The sequence below is a fragment of the Malania oleifera genome, chromosome 5 (genome assembly GCF_029873635.1).
Source record: "Malania oleifera isolate guangnan ecotype guangnan chromosome 5, ASM2987363v1, whole genome shotgun sequence".
Lineage (NCBI taxonomy): Eukaryota > Viridiplantae > Streptophyta > Magnoliopsida > Santalales > Ximeniaceae > Malania > Malania oleifera.
The window spans coordinates 10940281-10967582 of record NC_080421.1 but is presented as its reverse complement, the minus strand read 5'-3'; the positions used below and the strand labels follow the sequence as shown (position 1 = coordinate 10967582).

The following is a 27302-nucleotide window of genomic DNA, read 5'->3' as shown; positions in this document are numbered from 1 at the left end:
TTCTCTCTAAAGAGTCGATCACATCCACTTTCCTTTGAAAGAAGCCACCCTACTCACCAATCTTTACAGAAAGAATGCTTTTATAACACCCCAACCTAGGTCTGTTAGGGAGCACTGCATCTCTCCTCCTATACCTGGACCAGACAACATGGGGCGGGTTTTATCGAACTAATGACTAGCCTCACAGACTAACACGTGTCCTTTTAAGTGTCTTTTGTCCTCACTCACATACTTCTTAAGAAAACTTTCCAGAAGGTCACCCATCCCAAGATTACTCCAAGTCAAGCACGCTTAACCGTGGAGTTCTTATGGGAAGACTCCCGAAAACAAAGGTACACCTTGATTATATGGGTAGTAACATTTAATCCTTTTTAAGTCTTTCTTCCATGGGGTATCATATTTTCTTGCACTTACAGAACGCAACATCGTCATTGCGAATCCACATTTCCAAACCCACGCGATATGAATCTCATCACACTTTCGGCTGGATAATTACTCTAATACCATTTTGTAACGCCCCAACCTGGGTTTGTTAGGGAGCATTGCATCTCTCCTTCTCCACCTGGACTAGACAACAGGGGGCGAGTCTTATCGAACTAATGACGGGCCCCACAGACCAATACATGTCTTTTTAAGTGTATTTTGTCCTCACTCACACACTGCTTGAGAAAACTTCTCAGAAGGTCGCCCATTCCAAAATTACTCCAAGCCAAGCATGCTTAACCGTGGAGTTCTTATGAAAAGACTCTCAAAAAGAAAGATGCACCTTGTTGATATGGGTAGTAACATCTAATCCTTTTTAAGTCTTTCTTCCATGAGGTATCACAACTTTGGATGGCAGCTTCGCTCCAAATAAGTCCAATGAGTAACGAATAGTCCTTTTATATAGAAAAAAAAGTAACTATCATACCCTTTTTTGACAAATCATATAGTCCAGTGATTTCATCGACGAATAAAATTATCAAATGAATTGTAATTACAATTGAAACGATTGAAAAAGAGATATGAGTTAATATATGTTCTTAAGTGAAAAATATCATGAAAAATATTAATTTTAAGTAAAACAAGAAATAGACAAATGGCTGATCTTTGAATAGAAAAAATAGTGGATTCGTAGGGTCCCAAATGAATTGGCTTATTTGAAAAAAGTCTTGTTCTTTGGAAGATCTATCTCGTGTCTGGTACTGCATGGTGCCACTTTGCAAGAACTCCGAATCATTCTCTTGAAGCTCATCCTCTTCATCATAAATGATCCGCTTGCCCCGAAATGACCTGACTATAAACGTCTTTGATTCAAATCATTCAAAATATCTTTCTTGACATAGACATCTATAAAATATGGAAATAAATCGCGTCCAATAGGATTTGAACCGATACCAAAGATTTAGAAGAACTTTGTCATATCCGTTAGACAATGGACGCCTTTTTTTTTTTTTTTTCGAATTTAAATTTTCATATTGTTCGGAAAAAATTAGATTGTATGTGAAAGATTTTCAAGAATTGCATATTTAATGATACATTAAATCTATTTAGATGCATTAATTATGTTTAAAGTTTAAATTCTTATTTAAATTATTAAATTATAAAAATTACAAATTAAATAAATAAACTTTAACTTAATAAACAATTTTATACTCCCCATAAAAGTAGGCATTAATAGGAAAAAACCCCTTACACTTTCCCATTAATTCTCATAAAATTTTATAAACCAAAAGTCACCATAATCCATTAATCCAAAATGTCCATTACCCTTTTATCCAAAATGTCCATTACCCTTTCATTTCATGTGGGTCATATTTCAACAAGCAACTCACTCAAAGTAGATACAATACAAGAAGTGATGATACGTTGATACTAGCTGAAAGCTTACTGCATTAATATATTTATACCACGCATTGCAAGTAACCATAAAGGAATTCTTAGCTTTGAAATCTTTCTCTTTAGATGGCTATGATTTGCTCCTTAGCAATCACCAATTGTCTCATCTTTAGCGATGCCTATGCCGTTTTCCCCTTCGATGGTATCTGAGTACCTTCGCTGTTCGACTAATCTACTGGGCTTTTCATGTTATTAGTTGTCTTGAATTATAAACTTGTGCTGGGTTCCGTCAAATTTCACAAAATACAGTTCATTTCACCTGCACAGGATACACACTTGAAACTATATATAGAAAACAAGATTCACATTCCACAATCCTGTTTATTCTGCATATCAAAACTTATCAAAACTCCAATCATCACAGCACAGAGCATATATATTACCAATTACAGCAAGGTAGGAACCCACACTAGATTATCCGCCGGGAAGAAATGGCAGACAGGGGAGGTCCCCGGTTCGATCCTGAGCACCCGAAACGACACATGACCGCGGCCCCACTGAGACGTATCCAAGTGGCAGACTACCACAGCATCCACTCTGTCACCATTTTCACCCTGCACCAAAACCTTGAACACCATGCTCTTACTCCCATGGCTGTGGCAGTAGAAAACAGCGTAAGGGTAAGGCATGGTGTGACAAGCAACAATCTTGGGAGCTGGAACCTCTCTGCTCACTTTCAAGATAGTATAGTTTTGCAAAAGGGTACTTGACTTTGTGAGGTGAGTGGTGCTTAGAGCTTCCGATTGAGTCTCTTTCCCAAGGATCGTTTTGGTAAAATCAAGCATGGATTCTAAGGAAGTGGCACAAATTTTGGTTTCACCATTGATGGGCTTGGTCTCACATTCTCTGAGAGTGTCCTCCATGGCTCTGGCTTGAGGAGAGCTTGGAGAGAATGAGAAGAATTGGAGAAGCTTTGGGAGCTGTGACAGTGAAAAGGGTATGGACTCTGCTCCTTCTCTGAGCGAGAAGTGAGGAGAAGAAGAAGGGTCTCTTTTGGGAAAGTAGATGGGCATGCCCTGCCCCTCCTTAAGTTCGTCCAATGTGAAGAACACAAGTAATGAAGGGTCCATGTGATTCTTGTGGGATGGATGATGAACATGATGGTCCTCCATGGGAAGCTGTAAAACATTCTTCTGATCTTCTTGTATGAGAAATTTCTGAATGATCTTTTCCTGGGGATTTGTCAGTTCTTTCCAGTGTTCTTCGACCATCTCCCTTGCTCCAATTCCATGAGTGCACTGAAAAAATTGAAAATTCAGTATTAAAGAAAACAAAGAAAGCCATAGGCATGGGTAAAGAATGGGTTAAAAAGAAGAGGAAAGGGGGGGAAGGGTTCAAGAATTTGTTGGATACTATATAGTTGCCAACAATAATAATCATGCTCAGAGAATGATCTGGGTATGGTTTGGAGAATATATACTGACCAGATTGATGATGAGGAGATGAAGGAAGAGGCTCCAAGGACCAAAAGCATGAGCCATCTCTTTGCTAGCTCGAAGCTGCTTTCAGTTTCTCTCTTCTCCTCGTGGAGAAAGAGAGCAAAGCAAACCAATTGACAGGGAAAGGATATGAACTGGGGCGAATTCTATATTGTTAAGTTGCCGCTGGTCGGGAGCCCTAAGGTTAAAACCCTAAAGCAATTTTTGCTGATAGTACAGTGAAATTTTTCACAATAAATTTGTGGGGTGTAAGCACAAGAAAATTGAATTATTTCTTTCTTCTCATCTTCATGTGTTTTCTTTTTTATTTTCAGTGTGTTTGTATGCGTATGACCTAATGGCGTGTTTTGTAACAATAATATATCTAGACGACAGAAGTAAAAGAGAAGAGGCTGCTTTATAAAACATATGACATCCATAATGGTTGGCTCCTTTCTTAGATCCTGCTTATGTGAGAGCTTTGTACACCGAGCTGTTCTTTTAATTTTTTTAAGTTAATTTTTATTTAAAACAAGGTAACGTTAGATTCACTAGATCTTTCAAGATTCTTAAAAATGTAATGGCCATGATATTCAATTCTTATATTTAACTAGCAAAAATGTTTGCACTTTGCTTTGACACATTAAGTGTTTAGCATAAGAAAGTTGATATGTATGAATAATATAATAAGTCATTGATATTGAATGAGTAAAGGGAAAAGAGAAGATAAGCTATAGTTAAAAAGTTTAAACATTTGGTCCATAATTTTTTGTACAATGTAGTGTGCTTTCTATCATGGTTAGTGATTCAAGTTCTTGGAGAATTCATGAAAGAGAGAGAAAGAGAGAGAGAGAGTGAAAAAATAATTTTGGAGGATTGAAGATGTGACGCCTTGATTTTCATATCATTTTTTATATATATAATAATCAACAACAATAAACAATCATCTGTCACATCACAAACTCTGATACCAGATCAATAAGATCCGACCCGAAGTGGGGTATCGGGTAATCAGTTCATCATATATAGACATTCCTAACAGCGGAAGTCAATATTTACATACCATTTCGAATATAAATACCAGAGTACTATGTATTTATACATACACATATACATCTCCACAACTCCACGAAATACCCCAGTGGATTTCACAAAACACACTCTCTAACTCAAAACAATTACCCTGTCTATCAAGGTACTAGTTCCCCTCTATCTCCGAACTCTATCTACTGGTCTATCTCAATTCCCTGAAAAATTTAGACATTTGGGTGAGACAACTCTCAGTAAAACGGAATAAATTATTTATAGTGTGTAACAGTATGAGTTTAGTTATATCATAATATACTCATTTAAGTGATTATATCATGTGAGAAAATATATCGATATGTGCTCATAATCATATATATATATAACATAATCTTTTATAACATTTTATTCCATTTCTCAAATTCATACATATGCAACCCATATTTATTAGCGAAAGCTCTTGAAGATAGGGGAGGTTACACTCCCATATATGTAGCACCCCTCTGCTCTGATATTGTTTGTAACCTTACTCGATTAACTCGAGTGCGACAACAATTGATACTTATCAAGGCACTCACCTTACTCAGTGAGCCCTCAGGTGGACAGTTTTACTTCACCCTATTTATTTATGTTATTAAACTCACATTCTTTCATTTCTCATATTCATATTCTATAGCTTTCATAAGCTTTCATTTCTCAAATGCATATCCAATAGCTTTCATTCTCAAAATCATGTTCTAGCTCAATAATATCTATGTATATGTAAATACTCTTTTCTTATATATTCTCGCATATCCCTATACATTTTGGTACTGCCTGGATGAACTGTGTATAAGGATTTGTGAGCCTCCTCGAGGATCATCCTTCTGATATCCACATCTGCAGGCACGCATAGCTTAGTACGGAATCTCAAAACTCCGTCATCTGAAATACTGAACTCCTCCCCCTGTCCATCTTGTACCTTCTCTATCAACTCCATTAGCTCTGTGGTATTTTTTTTGGGTTGCTTTAATCCTTTCCTGTAAAGTAGGCTACACCACTAGGTTGGCAATAAATTCCTGGTGATTACTTTCTACTAACTCCACGCCAAGCCTCTCCAAGTTTATCTAGATCGGATGCTGAATTTCTGCTGCTGACAATACTGCTATCATGGATTTTTGGTTCAGCACATCAGCCATCGCATTAACTTTACCTGTATGGTAACTTTTGGTGCAGTCATAACCCTTAATGAGCTCTAACCATCTTCTTTGCCGCATATTCAAATCTTTCCACGTAAAGAAGCACTTTAAAATTTTATGGTATGAAAATATTTCATATCTCTCTCCGTAAAAATAATGCCTCCAAATTTTCAATGCATGAACCATTGTAGCCAATTCTAGATCATGAGTAGGATAATTCTTTTCATATTCTTTCAATTGTCTAGAGGCATATACTATTGCTCTGCGCTGCTGCATTAATACACATCTAAGCCCCCCTCAAAGATGCGTCACAGTAGATCATATAATCATCACCTCTCGATGGAATAGTCAATACTGGTGCTGTGACGAGTCTCCGCTTCAATTCCTGGAAGCTCTGCTCACAACTGTCGTCCCATTCAAACCTGGCATTATTTCTGGTTAATCGCGTCCAAGGCCCTGACAATGCTGAAAATCCTTCTACAAACCAATGGAAATATACCTCCAGTCCCAGGAAACTCCTGATTTCCTAAACATTTCTCGGCCTGGTGGCCCAATTCACCACTACCTCTATTTTACTAGGATCTACTGAAATTCCATCCCCTGATATAACATGCCCCAAAAGCGTATTTTTCTCAAACCAGAATTCACATTTACTAAAATTGGCATACAACTTATTTTCCCTGAGCATCAGAAGTACCAGCCTTAATTGCGTCTCATGCTCCTCAAAACTCCTCGAGTAGACTAGTATGTCATCAATGAAAACCACAACGAACTAATCTAAATACTGGTGAAAGATTCTATTCATCAAATCCATGAATACAGTAGGAGCATTCATTGTGGTTTTCATTGATTTCTATTCATCAAATCCATGAATATAGTAGGAGCATTTGTCAGACCAAATGGCATAACTAAGAATTCATAACGCTCATACCTGATCCTAAAAGATGTCTTTGAAATATCTTCAGTTTAAACTTTTACTTGATGATAACCTGACTTGAGATCGATCTTGGAATAGACCTATGTACCCTAAAACTGATCAAATAAATCATCTATACAAGGTAGAGAATACATGTTTTTAATTGTTACTTTGTTTATTTCCTTGTAAACTATGCACATCCTTATAGACCCATCCTTATTTTCAAAAATTACATTGAAGCTCCCCAGGGCGATACACTAGATCTGATAAACCTTTTATTCAATAAATCCTGCAACTGATCCTTCTACTCCTTCAGTTCATTAGGGGCCATTTTAAAGGGCACTTTAGATATTGGTGTCGGGTAGTTTCTCTAAAAACATCTGGAAATCCTATGACCATCGGAATATCAGCTTGTTTCAATTCTTCCTTTGTCGTCTACTGGATATACACAACATACCCCTGGCAACCAGTCTATATCAGCCTTTCCACTGGAAAAACCTACACTAATTGTGGTGGGGCGCACACACGTGATCCTATGAATCTGAATTTCTACTCGCTCAGGGGTCTAAATAGTACTTCTCTTTAATGGCGACAATGCTGGCATAATTAGCTACCCGCAATCCATGCCCCAATATCACGTCGAACTCCCATAAGCCTAACACCACAAGGTCGGCTAATGATACTTTATCCTAAATGCCCACTGGATAATTACCCTTCTACAACCCATTGCTAATCTAGTCTGCGTAATTACTAACAACTCCACATCTAACAACCGTGTCTCAATCCCAAATAATTATTCCAATAATACAAACGAATAAGTGGTACCTGAGTCAAATTAAAAATAATGGCTTATATGGTAAAACAATAAAAGTACCTGACAAAATGTCTTTGATAGCCTCAACGTCTCCCAGTTCCGATGGGTAAACCCACACCTACTCAGTATTTCATTGTTGAACTCCACAAGGCACCTGAGTATTACCCTAAAGCTGTCTGGGAACGGATGCTATAATATGATGTGCACGACAGACTTATGCTATATGACCGAGTATACCACATTGGTAGTAGATGTTCTTCCCTGCTCGGCATTCTCCCCTATGTCTTTTCCAACATGTCAAGCAAACATGATAGGTCTGCCCACCCTGAACCTCACAACTCCCTGTCTTCTACCTCTAACCACCGCTAGGTCCACCTCTCCTCCTTGGACCTCGGCTGGGCCTCGCTTGAAACCTAGGAGGTGTAGGCCTTTTCCTAAGATTCAATTCCATAAACTCTTCCGCCCGAGCATCCCGAATAGAAGGGAAAGTGTATTACTCGCAGAAAATTTCTTTAAAATGATTCCACATTAGGGTCACTGATACCAGCTTTTTCTCCTTAAGTAACTTCGCCGACATTCACCAATGCTTGACCTCCCTAGTCATCTTAAAAATAGCATACAACACCTTCTGTTCGTATGTACAACGAAGACTTGCCAATATACCCTCCATCTCTTGGATCCACTCCTTCGCAGTAATTGCATCAGCTCTTCCTGTAAAAGTCGGGGGATTCATACAGGTTAATTGCTTGATAGAGTAGCCCAAATCAACTGATGACCAGTTATGTCCCCTAAAATTCTTTACATTATCTGCTATGACCTACTGACCTACACTACACAGCATCTATTCAGAGTTACTGCCACCAATGCTGAAAGCCTTTATGTTGCCACTACCTCCAACATTTATGTTGCTGCAACCAGGATCCATTCTGAAAAGGAGATAAACATAGTCTGAGGATCCTATGGCATAACATAGCTAACATATTTATCTAATCAAAATTTCATATAGTAAATTAATCTATCGTCCTTATTCTCAATTTAAGATCCAGTCTAGTAATTGAGAAACATAACCCAATAATAGTTTACGATGACTTTCCTAAAATCTTCACTCCAAGAAAGACACAGAAACCACCATGGAAATCCTGCTTCTCAGTCCCAAAATAAAACCCAAAATACTCTTCTTCATTTCCCAACAACGACTCACTAAATTCCTAATCTATTCCTATACTCTGGTATTGTTTTCCACTACACTCTAGAGTCTACAAAACCTAATAACCTAGGCTCAAAAACCAAACTGTAACAACCTACCTATTTTCCATATTTAATTTATATATAACAATATACATAATAACCCTGTTAACCAACTTATAAACTGGACTAATCCTGATCAACCCGAACTCGTAGGTACCGAGGAAATACCTGTCATACATCTCTGATATTTAAGTAGCGGAAAATATAAATTACATACATACCATCCAACTAGTCACAATACCAGAGTTTTACTAAATTTGCCATACATGTACAAACATCCCAAAAGGACCAAAAGTCAACCTAGGATCATAACCCAAAAATCCATCTGACCCTAGCTCACCCAGTTACCCTACAAACAGGGTACCTTGGCCAAGCCCTCCTACCTAGATTTCCTGAAATATTTGTATGGCTGAGGTGAGACACCTCTCAGTAAGGGAGATAAACTAATATCAGTGTATGACAACATGAGTATTTTTCATGATATACATATAAACAGTACATAATTCATATCTGGTAAAAACAGTTTGTATCATATCTAAATAAAACATGATTTAACATAACGTAGTTTAGCGTACTAACTTTTTGTACTGAAAAATCATCTTGTATAACCATACCATGCTAGAATTATTATCAGGATAGATAGATAGTTAGTTATTGTCATAACATGGTAGGGTTGTGCGGCCCAAAAGCGGGACCTAGCAATGGCTGGCTAACCATGCTAAGTCAAACATAGGTGTGTAAGTACGATGGGCCTCTTCCACCTGTGCTGGGCTACCAGGGGAACCATGACACTTTTATAAAGCCACATCGACTGTCATCTCCCACACTCTACATAAGATCTGTGGTAGCACTAACGTAAACGTAAACATACAGTTATGGTACCGTACTTCGTGAAACTAAACTAAGCTATTCAGGTTGTGATAACATATGATACATTTCATGATATTGAACATAGCAGTTTCATATTTCAAAATAAAACATGACATGGTAATATTTTATTGAATCTTGACATAACATGCATAATTACGACATTTTATGCCGTCATATCATAACATTAAAATCATGACGCCGGCGCCAGCATAACACGATGTACTTGTACATGAAATTCTTACACTTGTAAACATAATATTCTTAAAATCATAGTTCTTATACTGTTTTTATGGTTTTCCTAAAAACTACTATAACATGCTTATCTTGGAAAAATCTTAATATTTCAATATAACATAATTTTCATGGAAATATTAAACTCATGTCACACAAATGTAAGTAGCCTCATAAACTCATAATTTGTTCTGAAATCATATTTTCTTATAAAATGTGTTAAAATAATTTCCCTGTTCAACAACAGTATTTCCAAACATAATTCTATAACATACATATTTTCGTAAAAATAAATGTTGTATAATAATAAATAATTCCATGAAAAATGCTGACTTAATTTATCCCCTTACCTAGCTTACTGAGAAGCCTACAAACTTAACCAAACCTACTCCTGTGGTTTTCCTAGCTCAACAACCTGAAATTATATTTCCCCAACAAAATTTCAGTATTATTCTATCTAAGCATTTTCCTCAGTCTAGAAACACCAAATACCTTATAAACTTAAAATAACTAACTTACCTAGACTCTGGGATGGTGCCCAAGTTGGCCTAACCAACAAACTACTCCAGCAGACTTGAAGACTATCTTCCTAGGAGTAGTGTGGCTGCTTCCGATTGTAGAACCGGTAAGAATCGAAGCCGAAAATCTAGAGAGAAGTTAGAGGGCGAATTTAGAGAGAGAAAGTGAGGTTGCATGCAGGTTTCTCGCAAGAAGATGTGATTTTTGGCCTTATATATAGTGTTGTCCATGTGGCCTCGTCGATGAGCCACGATGCCTCGTCGACGAGTCCAAGAAGGAGGTTCGTAGATGAGCATAGCCCTTTGTCGACGAGTTTCAAGACCTGAGAATAACCCTCTCAGTAAATTCTTGTCGACGAGACATGTGTCCACGTCGACGTGCCCAAGAAGCCTTTTCATCGACGAGCACTCTGCACTCGTCGACGAGACCCTACTGAATCCCCTTTTTTGAAAAATCATTTTCTCTCCTTTCTTTTATTATTTAATTACTATAATTCTTCGGGTCTCTACACCTGTATCAGTTCGCGAAGGATTTGCCTCCGGATCCCTAACCTATTGATCTTCCCACGTTAAATTTCAAAAATGATGCCGAACAAAACCATCGACGATTTTTCTCTTTCTGTACATGTGTTCCACTTTATATGAGCCACATACTACAACAATCTCCACCTTGGTGAATATTCACTCCTTATGAGAAAATAAAATATAACCCGGAGCTCCACCTAGGACAATAGGTTGAGACGCCTCCCATCTAGCATCTAGAGACGTTAATCAAGTCCAAGTAGTGCTCGAACTTGTCTGTGGTAACATGCTTTGTCAACATGTCTATTGCATTATCAAAAGTGTGAACTTTCTTAAAAAATAGTTCACCAGAAGAAACCAATTCCCTGATCCTGTGAAACCTCACATCTATGTGCTTGGTCCTCGCATGATACACTTGATTTTTTGCCAAATAAAGCACTTTGACTATCACAATGCAATTGAACTCCACCTTACTAAATACTTAACTCCTTAACCAATCTTGAAAGCCAAAAAACCCCTTTGGCAACCTCAGCCACTACCATATAACCTAACTCAGTAGTAGATAGTGCAACTAGTGACTGAACCATGGACCTCCAACAAATAGGTCCTCCCATAATAGTGAATACATACCCTGTGGTAGACTTTCTGTCATCCAAGACCCCTACATAGTTTGTATCCACATATCTCATAACTGAAAAATCACCCCATTGACTGCAAAATATGATGTCATAGTCTGTAGTACCCTTCAAGTATCTGAAAATCCACTTGAGTGCATCCTAATATTGCCGTCCCAAATTTGATAAAAACTTGCTCACCACACTAACAACTTGTGCCAAATTCAATTTTATACAATCAACAGCATACATCAAACATCCCACTGCACTAGCATATGGAACCTTTGACATGACTTGAACTTCATCCTCTGTCTTCAGGCACTAGATGGTAGACAATCTAAAATGATTCGCCAAAGGTGTACTCACCAATTTTGCATTATTCAAGCTGAACCTCTCCAACACCCTCTCAACATAGCTGTGCTGAGATAGCCATAATCTCCTGGAAGCTCTGTCCCTATGAATCTCCATCCCAAAAATCTTATTAGCTACACCCATATCCTTCATGTCAAATTCTTTGCTCAACAAAGTTTTCAACTTGTTGACCTCACACATACTCTTCTGATACTGCTTCTTTCTTCTTATACACCCATTTGCATCCTATCACCCTCTTCCCCTCTGGAAGCTTAACCAACTCCCATGTATGGTTCTTATGCAGAGACTCCATCTTCTCCACCATAGCACCCATCCATCTACTCTTCTCTTGGCTATGCACCACCTCTTGAAAAGTAGTAGGATCCCCCCTACTAGTAATGAGTGCATAAGAAATCAAATCATCAAAACCATACCTGTTGGGTAGCCTGATAATGCGCCTGGGCCTATCTATAGCTATAACGTGATGCTGCTAATCTCCTAAACTAGGACTCCCTACATTCTGACCAATGTCATCTCTACCATGATTCATTAGCTCCACCCGCACCACATGCTCATTGCTGCTGTAATTTTCTGGCATCTATTTATCTTCCTCTTGAGTATGCTGCAACATGGCTTTCTCATCAAAAACCACATCTCTATTGATCACCATCTTGTTTATCTTTTGATCCCAAAGCTTGAAACCTTTCACCCCTTTCTGATACCCTAGAAAGATACACTGTCTAGACTTTGCATCAAGCTTCGATCTCTCCTCACTATAAACATACACGTAGGTTAGACATCCAAACACTCTCAAACCAGAGTGATCTACCATGCTGCTTGTTCACACCTCCTCCACTACCTTTTCATCTAGTGCTGCCCTTGGTGACTTGTTAATCAAGGAACATACCATATTCACTGCCTCTGCCAGAAGTTCTTGCAAGCCCTGTATTCAACCTAAGACATCGAGCTCTTTCAGCTATTGTTCTGTTCATACTTTCCACTATACCATTATGTTGTGATGTCTTGCATACTATGAAGTGTCTCTTAATCCCATGTTGCTCACACAACTCCATGAACTCTGAATATGTGTACTCAGTACTATTGTCGAACCTAAAGCATTTGATTTTCCTCCCTGTTTGATTTTCAACTTCTTATTTCCACAATTTCAACTTGGAAAACTTTTCTGACTTGTGTTGCATAAAGTACATATGTACTCTCTGTGATGCTAACCTTACTAGCCCCCAAACATCTGCATGAACAGAGTCTATAATTCCCTCTGTCTTGTGTGAGGCTGTCTTGAACTGCACCCTATACTGTTTCCCAAAAACACAATACCTATAGAAATTCAACTTGCATGTTTTGACACCCTTCAATAGATTTCTTGTAACAACTCGAAAAATTTTAAATAATTTAAAATTATAAGAAGATAAAAGGGGAGGAGGAATAAGTTGGCAAAAGGGTGGGGCAGCAAGCATTCGTCGACGAATGGATTGGTCTCGTCGACGAATGTTCTGCTCATCGACAAGGTTACGAGTCTCATTGACAAGGAATTACCGAGAGGGGGTTCTTCACATGACTGAAATTCATCGACGAGGTGGTTGTCTCGTCGACGAACTATGTACTAGGACTTGTCGACGAATCGATGTGTCTCGTCGACGAATCCCTATGTACATAAAGTGGAACTCTTTCATTTCAACGCGAGTTTCTTGCATGTTCTCTCTCTCTCTCTCTCTCTCTCTCTCTCTCTCTCTCACTAAAATTCGGCACTACCACCTTCTCTCTTTGATTTCGGGCCGGATTTCCGTCAGTTTGATAATCTGAGGCCACCACGACACTTTTGGAAGAGTTCTCTACAAATCTGCTGGAGTGGATCGTCGGTGGGGCTAGTTAGGAATTCATCTCAGATTTAAGGTAAGGCTTTTTATGATAAATTTGGCTTTACCCTAGTTGTAGGAAATATTATATGCGAAGAAATACTAAAGTTTAGTTCTGAGAGATGAGGTTTTCAGGGCGTTGATCGGGGAACCCTGCAGGTGCAGGACTGGTTATTTAGGAGGCTTTTTAGAAAGTAGGTAAATGGAAATATTTTATAATAGATTTTTTTAGTAATTATTAAAAGGACTAATTTTGGGTAAAAATTCTACATATTCAAGTATAATTTTTTTGAACCAAACTGATATTGAAAATACTATTTTAATTATATAAGTATTAAATTAGGAAAAATTGTGTGATTGAGACCATTTTGTTAACTAAATGATTGTGATTTATGTGGAATGAGGAAATTGTTGAGATTGTGAAAGTTATTTGACTGGAATTCTTGTCTAGTTGAATACACTAATTGGATTGTGAACATTGTTTAGTTTAAAATACTGGATGGTTGAGTATATTGTGGTATTTGCGTGGACATGGTTGATTAGTCAGGTTTGTGATCGATCTGTGATGTGGTTCATGTAAATGACGATATAACATTGGCAATGGTATGAGGAGGTCGTTATATCGTACCTGGTACAACCATCATATAACGTTGGCAGTGGTATGAGGAGGTCATTATATGAACGTTTATACTAAGTGGTAAACATTGGCAGTGGTATGAGGAGGTTGTTTACTTATTTATCATGAACGGGGTGTTTATTTTGTAATTTGTGTGATTTGAGCAGTCCTGTGTGGACATTTATATTATGTTTAATTAGTCCTGTGTGGACGTTGATGTTGTAGTTGAGCAGTCCTGTGCAGACGTTGATGTTGTAGTTGATTAGTCCTGTGTGGACATTGATACTGTGTGATTTGATTAGTCCTGTGTGGATTGATTATGATATAGGCGTATGCGTGAAATTCTATGAAGCGATTGTGTTGGTTATGTACAAATGTTAATTAATTAAGTATTTAAGGTAAAGTAGGTTACTCCACCCAAGTGCTTGATGAGAAAGGCGAGTACGCTGGTAATTAATTGTGAATACTAGAGTAGAGGGAAGCCACTTGTATGGGCGCGTGATCTTCCTTATTCTCGGTGACTTTACCTGAATACACAACCCGAGGACTTACTAAGAAAGGTGAGTGCCCTGGTGTTAGCACTTGAGCAGAGGGAACCCACTTGTATGGGCTGGTGGATTTCCCTATTCTCGAAGTCTAACATTAAAATACTGATTGGTTATGAGTATGTGATTGGATGATAAGGACATTGATCCTGTGTGATTATGGATATGTTAACTGGCTTCTTGTGAATTGTGTGTACACTTGAGATGGATATTTTAAATTGTATTACAAACACTTCAGCCACACACTATTATAAATTATTTCTTCCTTACTGAGAGGTGTCTCACCCTATCAATTGTTAAAACTTTTCAGGTTATCCAGGTGATCGAGCTTAGATAGCTCCAGGGCGGGGTAGTTTTGTGAGTGAAACTGGAACAGTTACGTTTTAGTTTTTATGTTCATTATGTTTCTTTCAGGTTTGTAATGTGGTAAATATGGATGTACGGTATAAGTTGGTTGACGTTCAAATATAGAACTCTGGTATTTTATGTTTGAGGTATTTCCTTATTGTTTTTCCACTGCGTTAATGGTATCAGAGACGCGTGTCATCTTCATAACACTCCAGGCCCCACATGGCGGGTCCGGGGCGTTACATTTCTCTTATGAAGTTCCATCATCCTACGCTCACGCATATGACCTAACTACATATGCCACAAGACTTTACTATCTGCTCACTCAGAATTCGTAACTACAGCTTTACCTACAATTGTGGTACTTAGCAGTGTATAGATATTTCTTGCCAATTTATGCTCTTTCGTCACTATTAAGATACCTTTACTCACTTTCATTACTCCACTTGTAGACTTGTAATTAAACCCATTATAATCTAAAGTGTCCAACGAAATCAGATTGTTCCTTAAATCCGATATATGTTTAACATCACACAACATTCTAACAACACCATCAAACATTTTAATTCTGATATTCTTTATTCCGACAATTTTTCATGATGCATCATTACCCATCAGAATAGAACCATAATTTACTAATATGTAGGTGTCAAACCAATCTTTATTGGGTGTCATGTGATAGGAGCATGCTGAATCTTGGATCTAAGAATCCAAGAGACAACCTAAACCGGATGAAACAAAAAGCATATCCCTATCACCGCTCTCTAAGTCTCCTTCTTCCACTGCATTCGCAGACTTTGATGGACCCACTTTATTTTTTGTATTCCCTTTTCCTTTTTATCTGAACAATCTTATTTTATATGCCCCTTTTTCCTGAACTTAAAATACTATATGTCCTTCCTCTTCCTAGACTTGGACCGAGATTTATTATTACTCGGTCCTCTTTGGAACTTGCTTCTCCCACATTCCTAGTTACCCCTCACCACAAGCCCTTCATCTTCTAGATTCTTATCACTAGCTTTCTTCCTCTAATGAAAATCTAAAAGAGCGCTTATGATCTCCTCCAATTCGAGAGTTTCCTTTCCCCACATCAGAGTTGTATCCAAATTTTCGTACAGAGGAAAAGCACATAGGCAATTTAGTAACATCAACATCTTGTCTTCACCTTTGAACTTCACATCAACTTGCTTCAAATCAATGATGATCTGATTGAACACATTAATGTTCTGGTTCAAATCTGAACCCTCCAACATATTAAGACCATACAGTTTTTACTTAAGATAAAGCTTGTTTGTCAATGAATTGGACATATATCGACTTTCCAGTTTCAGCCAAACTACTACCGGTGATTCCTCATCCATGGCATGATACATCATATCATCAACCAGAAAAAGCCTAATAGTTGCAACAGCCTTCACTTCTTGTTCCTTCCCAATAATGTCATCCATGCCTTTTATCACCCTTTCGTATAATGCCTTCACCATGCCCCGCGACACTAACAGATCCTTGACCCTCCTCTGCCATAATCCAAAATTTTCGGATCCATCAAACTTGAAAATGTCGAACTTCGTAAAGGAAATCCCAACCATCATAACCTAACTCTGATACCAATTGTTGTACAATGAAACAAAAAAAAAAATGGGGAACAATCGTGCAGTAATTATGATGAATAATACGAAAACACACAGAAATAAGAAAGCAAGAAAAAAACACAAAGGATTTACATGGTTTGGCAGAATGTCTATGTCCATGGGAGAAAACGGCGACTAAAATTCACTATCAATTGAAAACAGAGTCACATCATTGTATTTATACTAACTCTAGACGTACAAAGGTATTAAAGAATCCCTCAAATACCCTTATATCAATTTGTGGAGAATTTGCCTCTGCATCCCCAACCTATTGATCTTCCCAGTTTAAATTTCAAAAACGATGTCGAACAAAACCATCAACGGTTTCATCAATTTGTCAATGCTTTTCTTCCTAATTAGCTTTTGCCTGAAACCGTCGATGTACTATGCAAACTGTCGACTGTTTTTCTTCACACCAGCTTCCTTATTTTCTTCAACCTGCTTTCTCTATACATGTGTTCCACTCGATATGAGTCATATACTACAACATATACTTTGGGTTTTAATTCTAGGGAAAATTTGGGATAGAGGTGTGTTTCAATGAGTCACTATTAATCAAGCATTTTTATACAAATTGAACTAGATTTTTCATTTTAATATATGTAATATGCTAAATATATATTGCCTCGAAATTCTTGTAAGATTAAAAAACGATGATGCCTGAGACCTTTTGGATACTTGATTAATCCACCAAGATAATGGGTTCGTTCCTCTACCCTTATCTACTTAAATACCAAAGTATTATCTCAAATAAAATGTTGTCATTCTCAAGACTTGGATCTTGGTAATTTAATTAGGAGAGTCTTTAGTTTATCACCCGAACCACCTTTGGAGCCTCAAGTATCATCCACTTTGATATGTACTTTTCACGATATTACTTTTAAAAGATGTTTCGAATAAGTAGAGTGTGCCTTAATCAACTCAACTCAACTTAATTATGTGAAATTTTCAAACCTTTCTCTCACATGACTGTTGCTTATACGAGGTGTCCACTTTAACTTATTAACCACATATTTTAAGTTTTGTTATATTATTGTGTCTATATCATGTAGCAATTATATTTGATGTCCATATCTATATCATGTAGCAATTATATTTGAATATATATATATATATATATAAGAACAAAAAATAGATCAATTTTTATAAATAATCTTGAATATTATAATTTGACATATTATCAATTTATTTTTTTTTAAAAATTAAACTATATTTATTATGTATTGTTTAAATATATTACGTACTCATTTGTAGTCAAGTGTCACAACCCACCTCAAACCAACGTGAAATTAATGATCCTAGTCCATATCATATTGGTATGCTGTCATTTTCCAACTTGCATTCCCCAAAATATCAACGCAATATTATAAATTAATTAAAAAATTTTATAAAAAATTATAAATCATTCTATGAAATATTTATATGCTAGAATACAAAACACTAACTAAAAGTAAAATTAAGAGTAAAATTAAATGACAATGTATGTTTGTTGACTTGTATAGTGTAGAGTAGTTAGTGTTTTGGTTTTGGTTATAAATGGTTTTGGGAGAGTTTTCTTTTTATGTGAACGATTGTAATCTCCCAAGATCCCCCCTTGTAACCACGATTTTCCTCCACCATAAGTGAGGGCAATTAATAAAATTTCGGTGTTTTTCTTAAGGTTGGTAAATATGCTAGATAACAAATTTCGAGAACGAAATTTTGTAAGGAGGAGAGAATGTAGAGACCTGAAAAATTGAATTAATGAGAAAATAAAGAAAATAAGAAAATTTGGTTTGGTATAGACCAAACCATCAATGATTTGGTGAGAGGCCAGAAAATCGTCGACGATTTTGTGTAACCGTGCCCCAGTAACGGTAAAACGATAAAAATGGTTTGGTTCAAAAGCGAAACCATCGACACTTTTAGAAAAACTATCGATGGTTTCGTTTGGCAGTGTTTAAAAAAGGAGATCCTACAAGTCATTTCAATTAAACAAAAATAAATCTCTCTCTCTCTCTCTCTCTCTCTCTCTCTCTCTCTCTCTCTCTCTCAACCTACAAAATCCTCTCCCTTCTCTCTTCGATTTCTCTCTAATTTCAGTCTGATTTGACGAGCAGACTTCACCACGGGGTCCTAGGAGTGACCCTTAGCAAGTTAATCGGAGCAAATTTTTGATTTAAGCATTCCAAGCACCACTCCAAGGTTGAGGTAAGGGAGATGATTTGGTAATAGTTTTACAGTTTAGCTAGTTATTGGAGTGTGTGGGCCTAGGAAATGTGAATATGATTATAATTCTTGGGCTGAGTTGATTGAACTAAGAAAATATGTTTTCAGGGTTTTGAGCTCCGAAACGCTACAGGCATGAGTCTAGGATCTTCGCAGGAATTCTCTTAGTAAGTAGGTAAGGGGAATAAATTATAACAGATATTTTTTGGAAATTAACTGGTTCATTAAAGTATGTGAAATCAAGAATATGGATATTTTCCCTGTGATTATTATATTATGATTATCAGAAAAAATTGTGTGGCATGAGGAATATGAAATAACTTCTTTATACCGGGAATGTGATGAAATGAGATATATACATACATATATATATATATATATATATATATATATATATATAGAAATGATGTTATGAGATATATGAATACTTTTTTGTATGGATATGATAGTATGAGATAAATTGATATGTTTTATACAGATATAAAGATGTGATAGCCCGTGGAAGAAAAACTTTTTAAAAAGGATTTGATGTTACTATCCTTATCAACAAGGTACACATTTTTTTTTTTCGAGAGCCTTCCCATAAGAACTCTACGATTAAGCGTGCTTAGCTTGGAGTAATTTTGGGATGGGTGACCTTATGGGAAGTTTTCTCAGGAAGTGTGTGAGTAAGGACAAAACACACTGAAAAGAACACGTGTTGGTCTGTAGGGCCAGTCATTAGTCCGATAAGACTCGCCTCTATTATCTGGTCCAGGTGGAGGAGGAGAGACGCAGTACTCCCTAGAAGAACCAGGTTGGAGCGTTACAAATGGTATCAGAGCAATTAGCCAACCGGAAGTGTGATGAGATTTACATTGTCTGGGTTTGGAAATGTGGGTTAGCAACGAGGACATTGCGTTCTATAAGTGAGGTAGAATGCAATACCCCATGGAAGAAAGACTTAAAAAGAATTTGATATTACTACCCATATAACAAGGTGCACCTTTCTTTTTTGGAGCTTTTCCATAAGAACTCCATGGTTAAGTGTGCTTGGCTTGGAGTAATCTTTGGATGGGTGACCTTTTGGGAAGTTTTCTTAGAAAGTGTGTAAGGACAAAACATACTAAAAAAGACACGTGTTGGTTTGTGGGGTCAGTCATTAGTCCGATAAGGTCCGTCCCCCTATTGTTTGGTCCAAGTGGAGGAGGAGAGACACATTACTCCCTAGCAGACCCAGGTTGGGGCGTTACAAAAGATATGAGAAACACAAATATGTTTTACTTAGAAATGATAATATATGTGATATACAAATATGTTTTTCAAAAAAATGATGAAATATGATATACATATATGTTTTTATAAAGATATAATAAAATGTTAGATACATATATGTTTTTTACTAAAATGATGATATACATGATATGCACAGAGATGTATTATACAGAAATGTTGAATTGAGATACATACATATATGAGATGAAATGAATACAAATATGATGGAAATGGTATAGAAATGATGACAATAAAACTGATATGATGAGAATTATACAGAAATGATGAAAATCACACATATATGATGAGATGTATAAACATGATGAAATATGAATACAGAAATGGGGAAATGAGAACCCCTAATGGACCATAGATATACTGAGAGCACGATAATGTTGCTAGATATTGTGTTAGTGCAACCACACGTCTGGTACAAAGTGTGGCAAAACAGTCAATTGGGCATGAGAAGGGTTGTGTTACCCCCTCGAGTCTGGACCAGGAATAGGGGTGCCAATCATATTACAGACACGTTCCCCATTTTGATCTAACTAGGTAGGCTAACTGCAGTTAGGTCCAATCTTTCGGCCGCACAATCCGGTCATGTGGGGTGAATACATGACGATGTAAATATCCACAGGTTGGTTTCTCATTAAAGACGCGATAATATGCAACCATAAGTTACAGACACATAGTGTATTCTATACTGGTGGATACTCATGAGTTAGACTATGAAAATGAAAAATAATATGAGAAATGAACAGTCATGGGTTACAGACGTGTTATGCTATATGCTGGTAGATACTCATTAGCTAGAGTATGATTATGAATATGAGTAATGACAGAGTACGTATATGATGCAAGAAATGAATGAGTATGTATATGATATGAAAAATGAAAGAGTATGAAACCGTCGATGAAACCGTCGACGTACTATGGAAATCGTTGAACGTTTTTCTTCCCACCAACTTCCTTATTTTATTTAGCCTGCTTTTTCTGTACGTGTGTTCCACTCGATATAAGTCACATACTACAACAAATATTTGGGATTTTAATTCTAGGGAAAATTTGGGATGGAGGTGTGTTTCAATGAATCACTATTAATCAAGCCTTTTATACATATTGAACTAGATTTTTCATTTTAATACATGTAATATGCGAAATATATATTGCCTTGAAATTCTTGTAAGATTTTTTTTTTTTAAATGATGCTTGAGACCCTATGGATACTTGATTAATTCACTAAGATAATGGGTTTGTTCTCTACCCTTATTTACTTAAATACCAAAGTATTATCTCAAATGAAATGTTGTCATTCTCAAGACTCGGATCTTGGTAATTTAATTACGAGAGTCTTTAGTTTACCACCGAACCACCTTTGGAGCCTCAAGTATTATCCCCTTTGATCTGTACTTTTCGCTATATTATTTTTAAAAGATGTTTCGAATAAGTAGAGTGTGCCTTAATCAACTCAACTCAACTTAATTATGTGAAAATTTCAAACCTTTCTTTCACATGACTATTGCTTATACGAGGTGTCCACTTTAACTCATTAACCACATATTTTAAGATTTGTTATATTATTGTGCCTATATCACGTAGCAATTATATTTGATGTCCATATCTATACTTATATATATATAATTACAAATAATATTATGTACTCATTTGTAGCCAAGTGTCACCACCCACCTCAAACCAACATGAAATTAATGATCCTAGTCCATATCAGATTCGTATGCTGTCATTTTCCAACTTGCAATGCCCAAAACATCAATACAATATTATCAATTAATTAAAAAAATTTATAAAAATTATAAATCATTCTATGAAATATTTATATGCTAGAAAACAAAACACTAAAAAATAAGACATTCATCGATCATCTCTCCCGATGTATGATTTCAATTATCTTTCTTTAATCAATGGGAGTTGTTGGCTCATGTCCCCCTAAAAAATGGTTAATTGAATGATTAACTAATCACATTTTTAATATTAGGACTTTAATTTTAAATTTGTACCACATTGAATAAAATTTTAGTATAATGTATTACATTAATTTGTATGAATTTACAGATATATATAATTTTTATTTGGACAAAATTCATTATAAAACTCAATTTTGTCATTAAGGATATTTTTGGGACAAAATTTAAGTTTAGTTTGGCACTTCTTAAAAGTAACTCCTTTTAAAAAAAAAATTGATAAAAAGAAACTTATTAACATCATTTTAAAAATGTTTGACCTTATGTGAAAAATGAGTTCCTAGAAAGAAAAAGTTAGACTTTCAGTGTTTCGTGAAAAATTGTAAGGTCTCACATGCCTTTGAAGATTAAAGGTGGGATGCCGCATGCAAGTCCTTTTGGAAGTACTAAACGTCAGGTAAATGAACAAATCGAATGATTGAAGTCTTGATTGGTAAACTCTAAAGATAACCTTAATCTAATCAAATATCGTCAACTAGACTAGTGTGGAAGGGTGTTAATATCTGCCCTTCGCATAACTCCAAATGTGATGATGCAAACCATGGACTAATGATTTCCTTAGACCTAGATGTAGTTTTGTGACCAATGAACTAGTGGTATGTTAATTTGGTATTTTTAATACATCTAAAATAAATATGTTAGTGGTGACTTTGTTAAATTTTAAGTGACTCATTACTCGGTCTCATATACTACACTGGACTTCATATAATATTAAGTTCGCCACTCAATCGAGGCGATCTAGAGACTGGATCCCATCCCTTTTTCGAGGGCTAGCCCTCCGAGACATTGTGACGGCTTTACATAAAACTTCTATTAAATTTAAATGAAATAATTTTTTTTACACGGTCTCAAATTATATAATGGGGATAATTAAATAGATAAATATTATCAATTAAAGAATATTTATACAAATATCGTGTAATTAAAAAATAAGATAAAATATTTTTAGCAACAAGACAATTTTGTCCCTAAAAGCCTTCTTCTTATAAATAGACTAATGAGATATTTAAATAAAATTTTAACGATGAGTCCGGTGTTTGATATATTAGTCAACAAATTTATTTTTAAACACTCTTGAAGACAAAATAATTTGATTGTGCCCGTTATATATTTTTTTTTTTCGTTTTTAAAGACATGAATTTTACAAATGAAATGTATGTGTCATTCTCCAAAGTTTATAAAATTATAAAGGCAAGATCTGCCATCGCCCACTCAGATTTTTGAAAACGACCTTACATTTTTTTGTGTTTCTAATATATATATGTGTGTGTGTATATTTGTTTTTACTATCCTAATAAATTAAAATATAAATATAAATTGAAGCTATATTATTAAATATAGCCCAAGCATCTGTAGAAGCCACTTCAGTTATTGTTACAAATTAATAAGTTCAATACCATATCAATGGACGGACAGAGTTGAAAATGGATATCTCTTTTTATATATTTAATATTAATAAATGTAGAATTAATTTGTTGTATGTTTAACATTTAAAATATAGGTACATAAATAGGTTCTCCGAATAATTTTATAAAATAGGGATATTCAGGAAATCATCTAACTAATTAAATTCACCCAAACAATATGATCTAATCGCATAATTTTAGAGGTGTTGGGTTGATAATTGATTGAAATTCTAAATAAAACAAACATGTGGGTCGAGTAGAGAGTTCAAAACAAACACGTGGCAGGTGACATCATGCTGACGTCATTTACGAGTTTATTTCCATCCCAGGTTAGGTATATTTTCCTTTCGATTTCTCCCTTGTAGTCGTTAAACAAATTTGCGCAAGCATGTCCACACCGCCCCCGCCAACCACCCCCCCCCCCCGCGCGGGCCACAACGAGGAATCCATTCTCGTGAACAAATTCAACCCCTACACGCACCTAGGAGCACCCTGTCCTGCATATCGATAGAAGACTAGAGTAGGCGGGTCGAGGCCCTACGAGGTACCCACTACTATAAATAAATAAATAAATAAAACAGTGTCACGTGCCATCATTATTGGTTAACACCTGGCCAACCATCTTTTCCCAACCAATCGTTGACCCGGTTCAGACCGGTTGGACTGGTTTGACTTTTTCAAACAGTCGGTTCATTTATCTAATTTTAAAAATAATTTTTAATTTTTTAAAAGTGGGAAAATGGTAAAAACAAAAAACAAAAAATATATATATTTAAAAATCAAGAAAAATAATAAAATTTATTTGAACTATTTTGAATTGAATTACAAAAAAATGAAAAATAAAAATATTAAAAATGAAGGAAAAAGTCTTTAAAAATCCTTGAAAACTGTAGAAAAATATTGAAAAAATCTTGGTATGTTTTAAAGATGATTCTTTTATCAAATTTGATAAATTTATTTAATTATATATATATAAATATATTATTTTTGTGTGTGTGACCCTCAATGATTAAACAAAAGGTAAAAAAGTATTTCAGACCTCACTTATATTAGTTCTGAAGGAGGTTTATCTAATAAGATCCCTTCCTTTGGAGATTTTATTAGACATTTCTAAATTGTACTTTATTTTACATTTTATTTTAAATTTTTTAATATTTTTTTTAAAATGAGTTAATTAAGAATCACTAGATTCAATTTAGGGACAATTCATGGTTAATTAGGTATCGTTTGTAAAATGAGTGTATAGGGGGTGTTAGTACTTTTCCGCATAACAAAACTCTCGGTCCAAATTCTGGTAAATGCAAATTGAGGCTACTAGTCATTGGCCTAAGATTAATTTAAAGACCAATCAATAAGTAGTAATTCGGTGAGCTAACTGCATTTATTAAAACATGTGGCGATGGATTCCACATTTATTTATGTAAGATGTATGAAGAATGGAATCCATTTTTCACGTATTTTACATTTTAAAAAATAAGTATATGAACAATATGGAGGGACAAATATTTGTGTAATTTCCCCCATAGCTCCCATTACCTATACAATCCTTCGATTTTCTTCCTAAAAATCTTAAATTTAGAGTTGTCCATGCACATATGTAATGTGCGATCATATATCTTAATTTATTAACTAGAGAAATAATGAGAGAATAATATCGGATATAATGTTAAACAAAATATTAATTTATCCACCAATTCAAAAAAATATTTATTTAATTTTTAATTATAATTGATGGGCATGCCAAGAACAAAGAAAAAATACAAAATGAAAATGATGAGTGGTAGTGGTTGGATAAACATTGCCTTTTTTGTATGTATGCATCATTCAATTATCTTTGATTAATTATAAACGGTAGCGGTTGGATGTCCCCTTGCTAGCTATAATTGCCAACCAATCAATAAAAAAATGATCACCAGCATGTGATTAATTCTATTTTTTAAATTATTTTTGGAAGCATCATGAATTTGAAGTTTAATTTTTTTTTTTTAAATTCCTATTAATAGCACTGAAAATTTGCAACCTTGGACACATAAAAGTCACCAAGTTTAATTCATCCATTGTGGTTGATAGAAATGGGACCTTCTCTCGATTTTTTCCTCATCCTCTCTCTACTTTGGGTATGCACTAAGCAAATCTTAAGCATGGTCAACATGCATATAAAAAAATGAATTCACAATTAGCCATTATTTTCTCTTGCAATATTATCTAAGATATCTGCATACATATAATTTAAATTCTAATGTTCATTTTTATTTTTTTTATCCCCTCTCGAGCAGGTCGCTAGCAGCAGCCCTGTTGATGCAAGAATTGAGGTGAGAGAGACCCGGAAAGGTGTGGGGCGACCCGATATGCCCCGTAAAATTCAAGGTGTGGGACGACCCGATATGCCCCGTCAAATTCAAGGTGTGGGACGACCCGATATGCCCCGTCAAATTCAAGGAGTGGGACGACCCGATATGCCCCGTCAAATTCAAGGTGTGGGACGACCCGATATGCCCCGTCAAATTCAAGGTGTGGGACGACCCGATATGCCCCGTCAAATTCAAGGAGTGGGACGACCCGATATGCCCCGTCAAATTCAAGGAGTGGGACGACCCGATATGCCCCGTCAAATTCAAGGTGTGGGACGACCCGATATGCCCCATCAAATTCAAGGAGTGGGACGACCCGATATGCCCCGTCAAATTCAAGGTGTGGGACGGCCCAACGCGCCAAGACTCTATGCCCAACAACTCAACGATTTAAAGCAAAAACAAGGTAAATCTACGACAGAGGAATACTTGGAGGAGGCAATGCCCAAATCCTCTTTGTACCACAATGGGATGAAGCTAAATGAGGCAGAGAAACGGCTAGTTAGGGCATTCAAAGAATGGCACAGTGCCAAAGCAGCCTGCGTTGATGGTGCAAGCTTTGAGAAAAAAGAGATGGCATTTGCCGACGACTTTGAGCCGCGGCCAAATGTTTCAGCGTACAACGAGTAAAAGGGGATCGAGTTAACGCCACTCATGCAAGCATGCATATTTTAGTATGTGTGCGTGTGTGTGTGTGTGTGTGTGTGTTTTTTTTTTTTTTTAAGTACTGCAATCTGTGGGAGAAGCATGTGGCTGGTTTAGGCTGTTGTCATGCTTTCGTATGCATGAAGTATGGAGCATGGAACTAATGCCTAGCTCCTTTGAATGTGTACTGGAACTCGTGATATGCATAAATAAATTGACTAAGCTTGATTACTCATGGCTCCATTTCTTAAAGATTTTTTCTGTCAAAGCTAAAGATTACCAGTGTGTGGAATCGAATCGAATCAAATCAGATAAAATGGAGTCCAATTTATGATGTTTTTGAAAAAGGTAATATTAGTAACAGAGATAAAATAAAGTAAACAAGACTACAGAAAAATGTGAGGAAAAAACATCCACCCACAATAGAGAAAAAACAAGAGAACTCTTCCGAATTTGAAGACCTCCATCACCCTGCAATCAAACAAGTAAGTCTTCCAAACAACTAAAATTACGGCTAAATTATGAATTTTTAGGGATTTAATTTAAACAGAGACAAAAGTAAGGAGAAAGGTGTTTGCCTAACAAGATTTAATCTTGTTTTGATAATGACAAACTAAGACATTTAATTGTGTTGTTAAGCGTGTATACAAGTAATACAGTATAAAAGTATAATGAAAGATGCAAATTGAAAAGTCATGAAGCACACAAGTAAATGAAAGATGGTTGTTTAAGAAAAGTTTAGATGAAGACCAAGCTTAAGGATATGAAGACCTAGTTAGTTTATCATGTGTATTTAAACTAGGTTTCATGTAAGTACATCTCAATTTATTTTTCTTATGAAATTCTTAGATAATTCAT

The 27302-nt window shown here is 36.0% G+C and overlaps 1 protein-coding gene across 1 annotated transcript; it reads right to left on the bottom strand.

The window, feature by feature from the left end:
- Positions 1–1751: 1751 nt before the first annotated feature.
- LOC131155517 (BURP domain-containing protein BNM2A-like) lies at positions 1752–3478 on the bottom strand. Its single transcript, XM_058108720.1, has 2 exons — positions 3303–3478; positions 1752–3116 (listed from the first exon to the last, which is right to left on the bottom strand). Exons 1-2 carry the CDS (start codon positions 3357–3359, stop codon positions 2265–2267), a joined length of 909 nt encoding a protein of 302 aa, XP_057964703.1. The 5' UTR covers positions 3360–3478; the 3' UTR covers positions 1752–2264.
- Positions 3479–27302: the final 23824 nt, after the last annotated feature.

Coding starts and splice junctions, on each gene's coding strand:
- LOC131155517 (XM_058108720.1), bottom strand. CDS start 3,359: ATGGCTCATGCTTTTGGTCCTTGGAGCCTCTTCCTTCATCTCCTCATC. Junction 3,117..3,302: donor ATCTCCTCATCATCAATCTG/GTCAGTATATAT, acceptor CAATTTTTTCAG/TGCACTCATGGAATTGGAGC.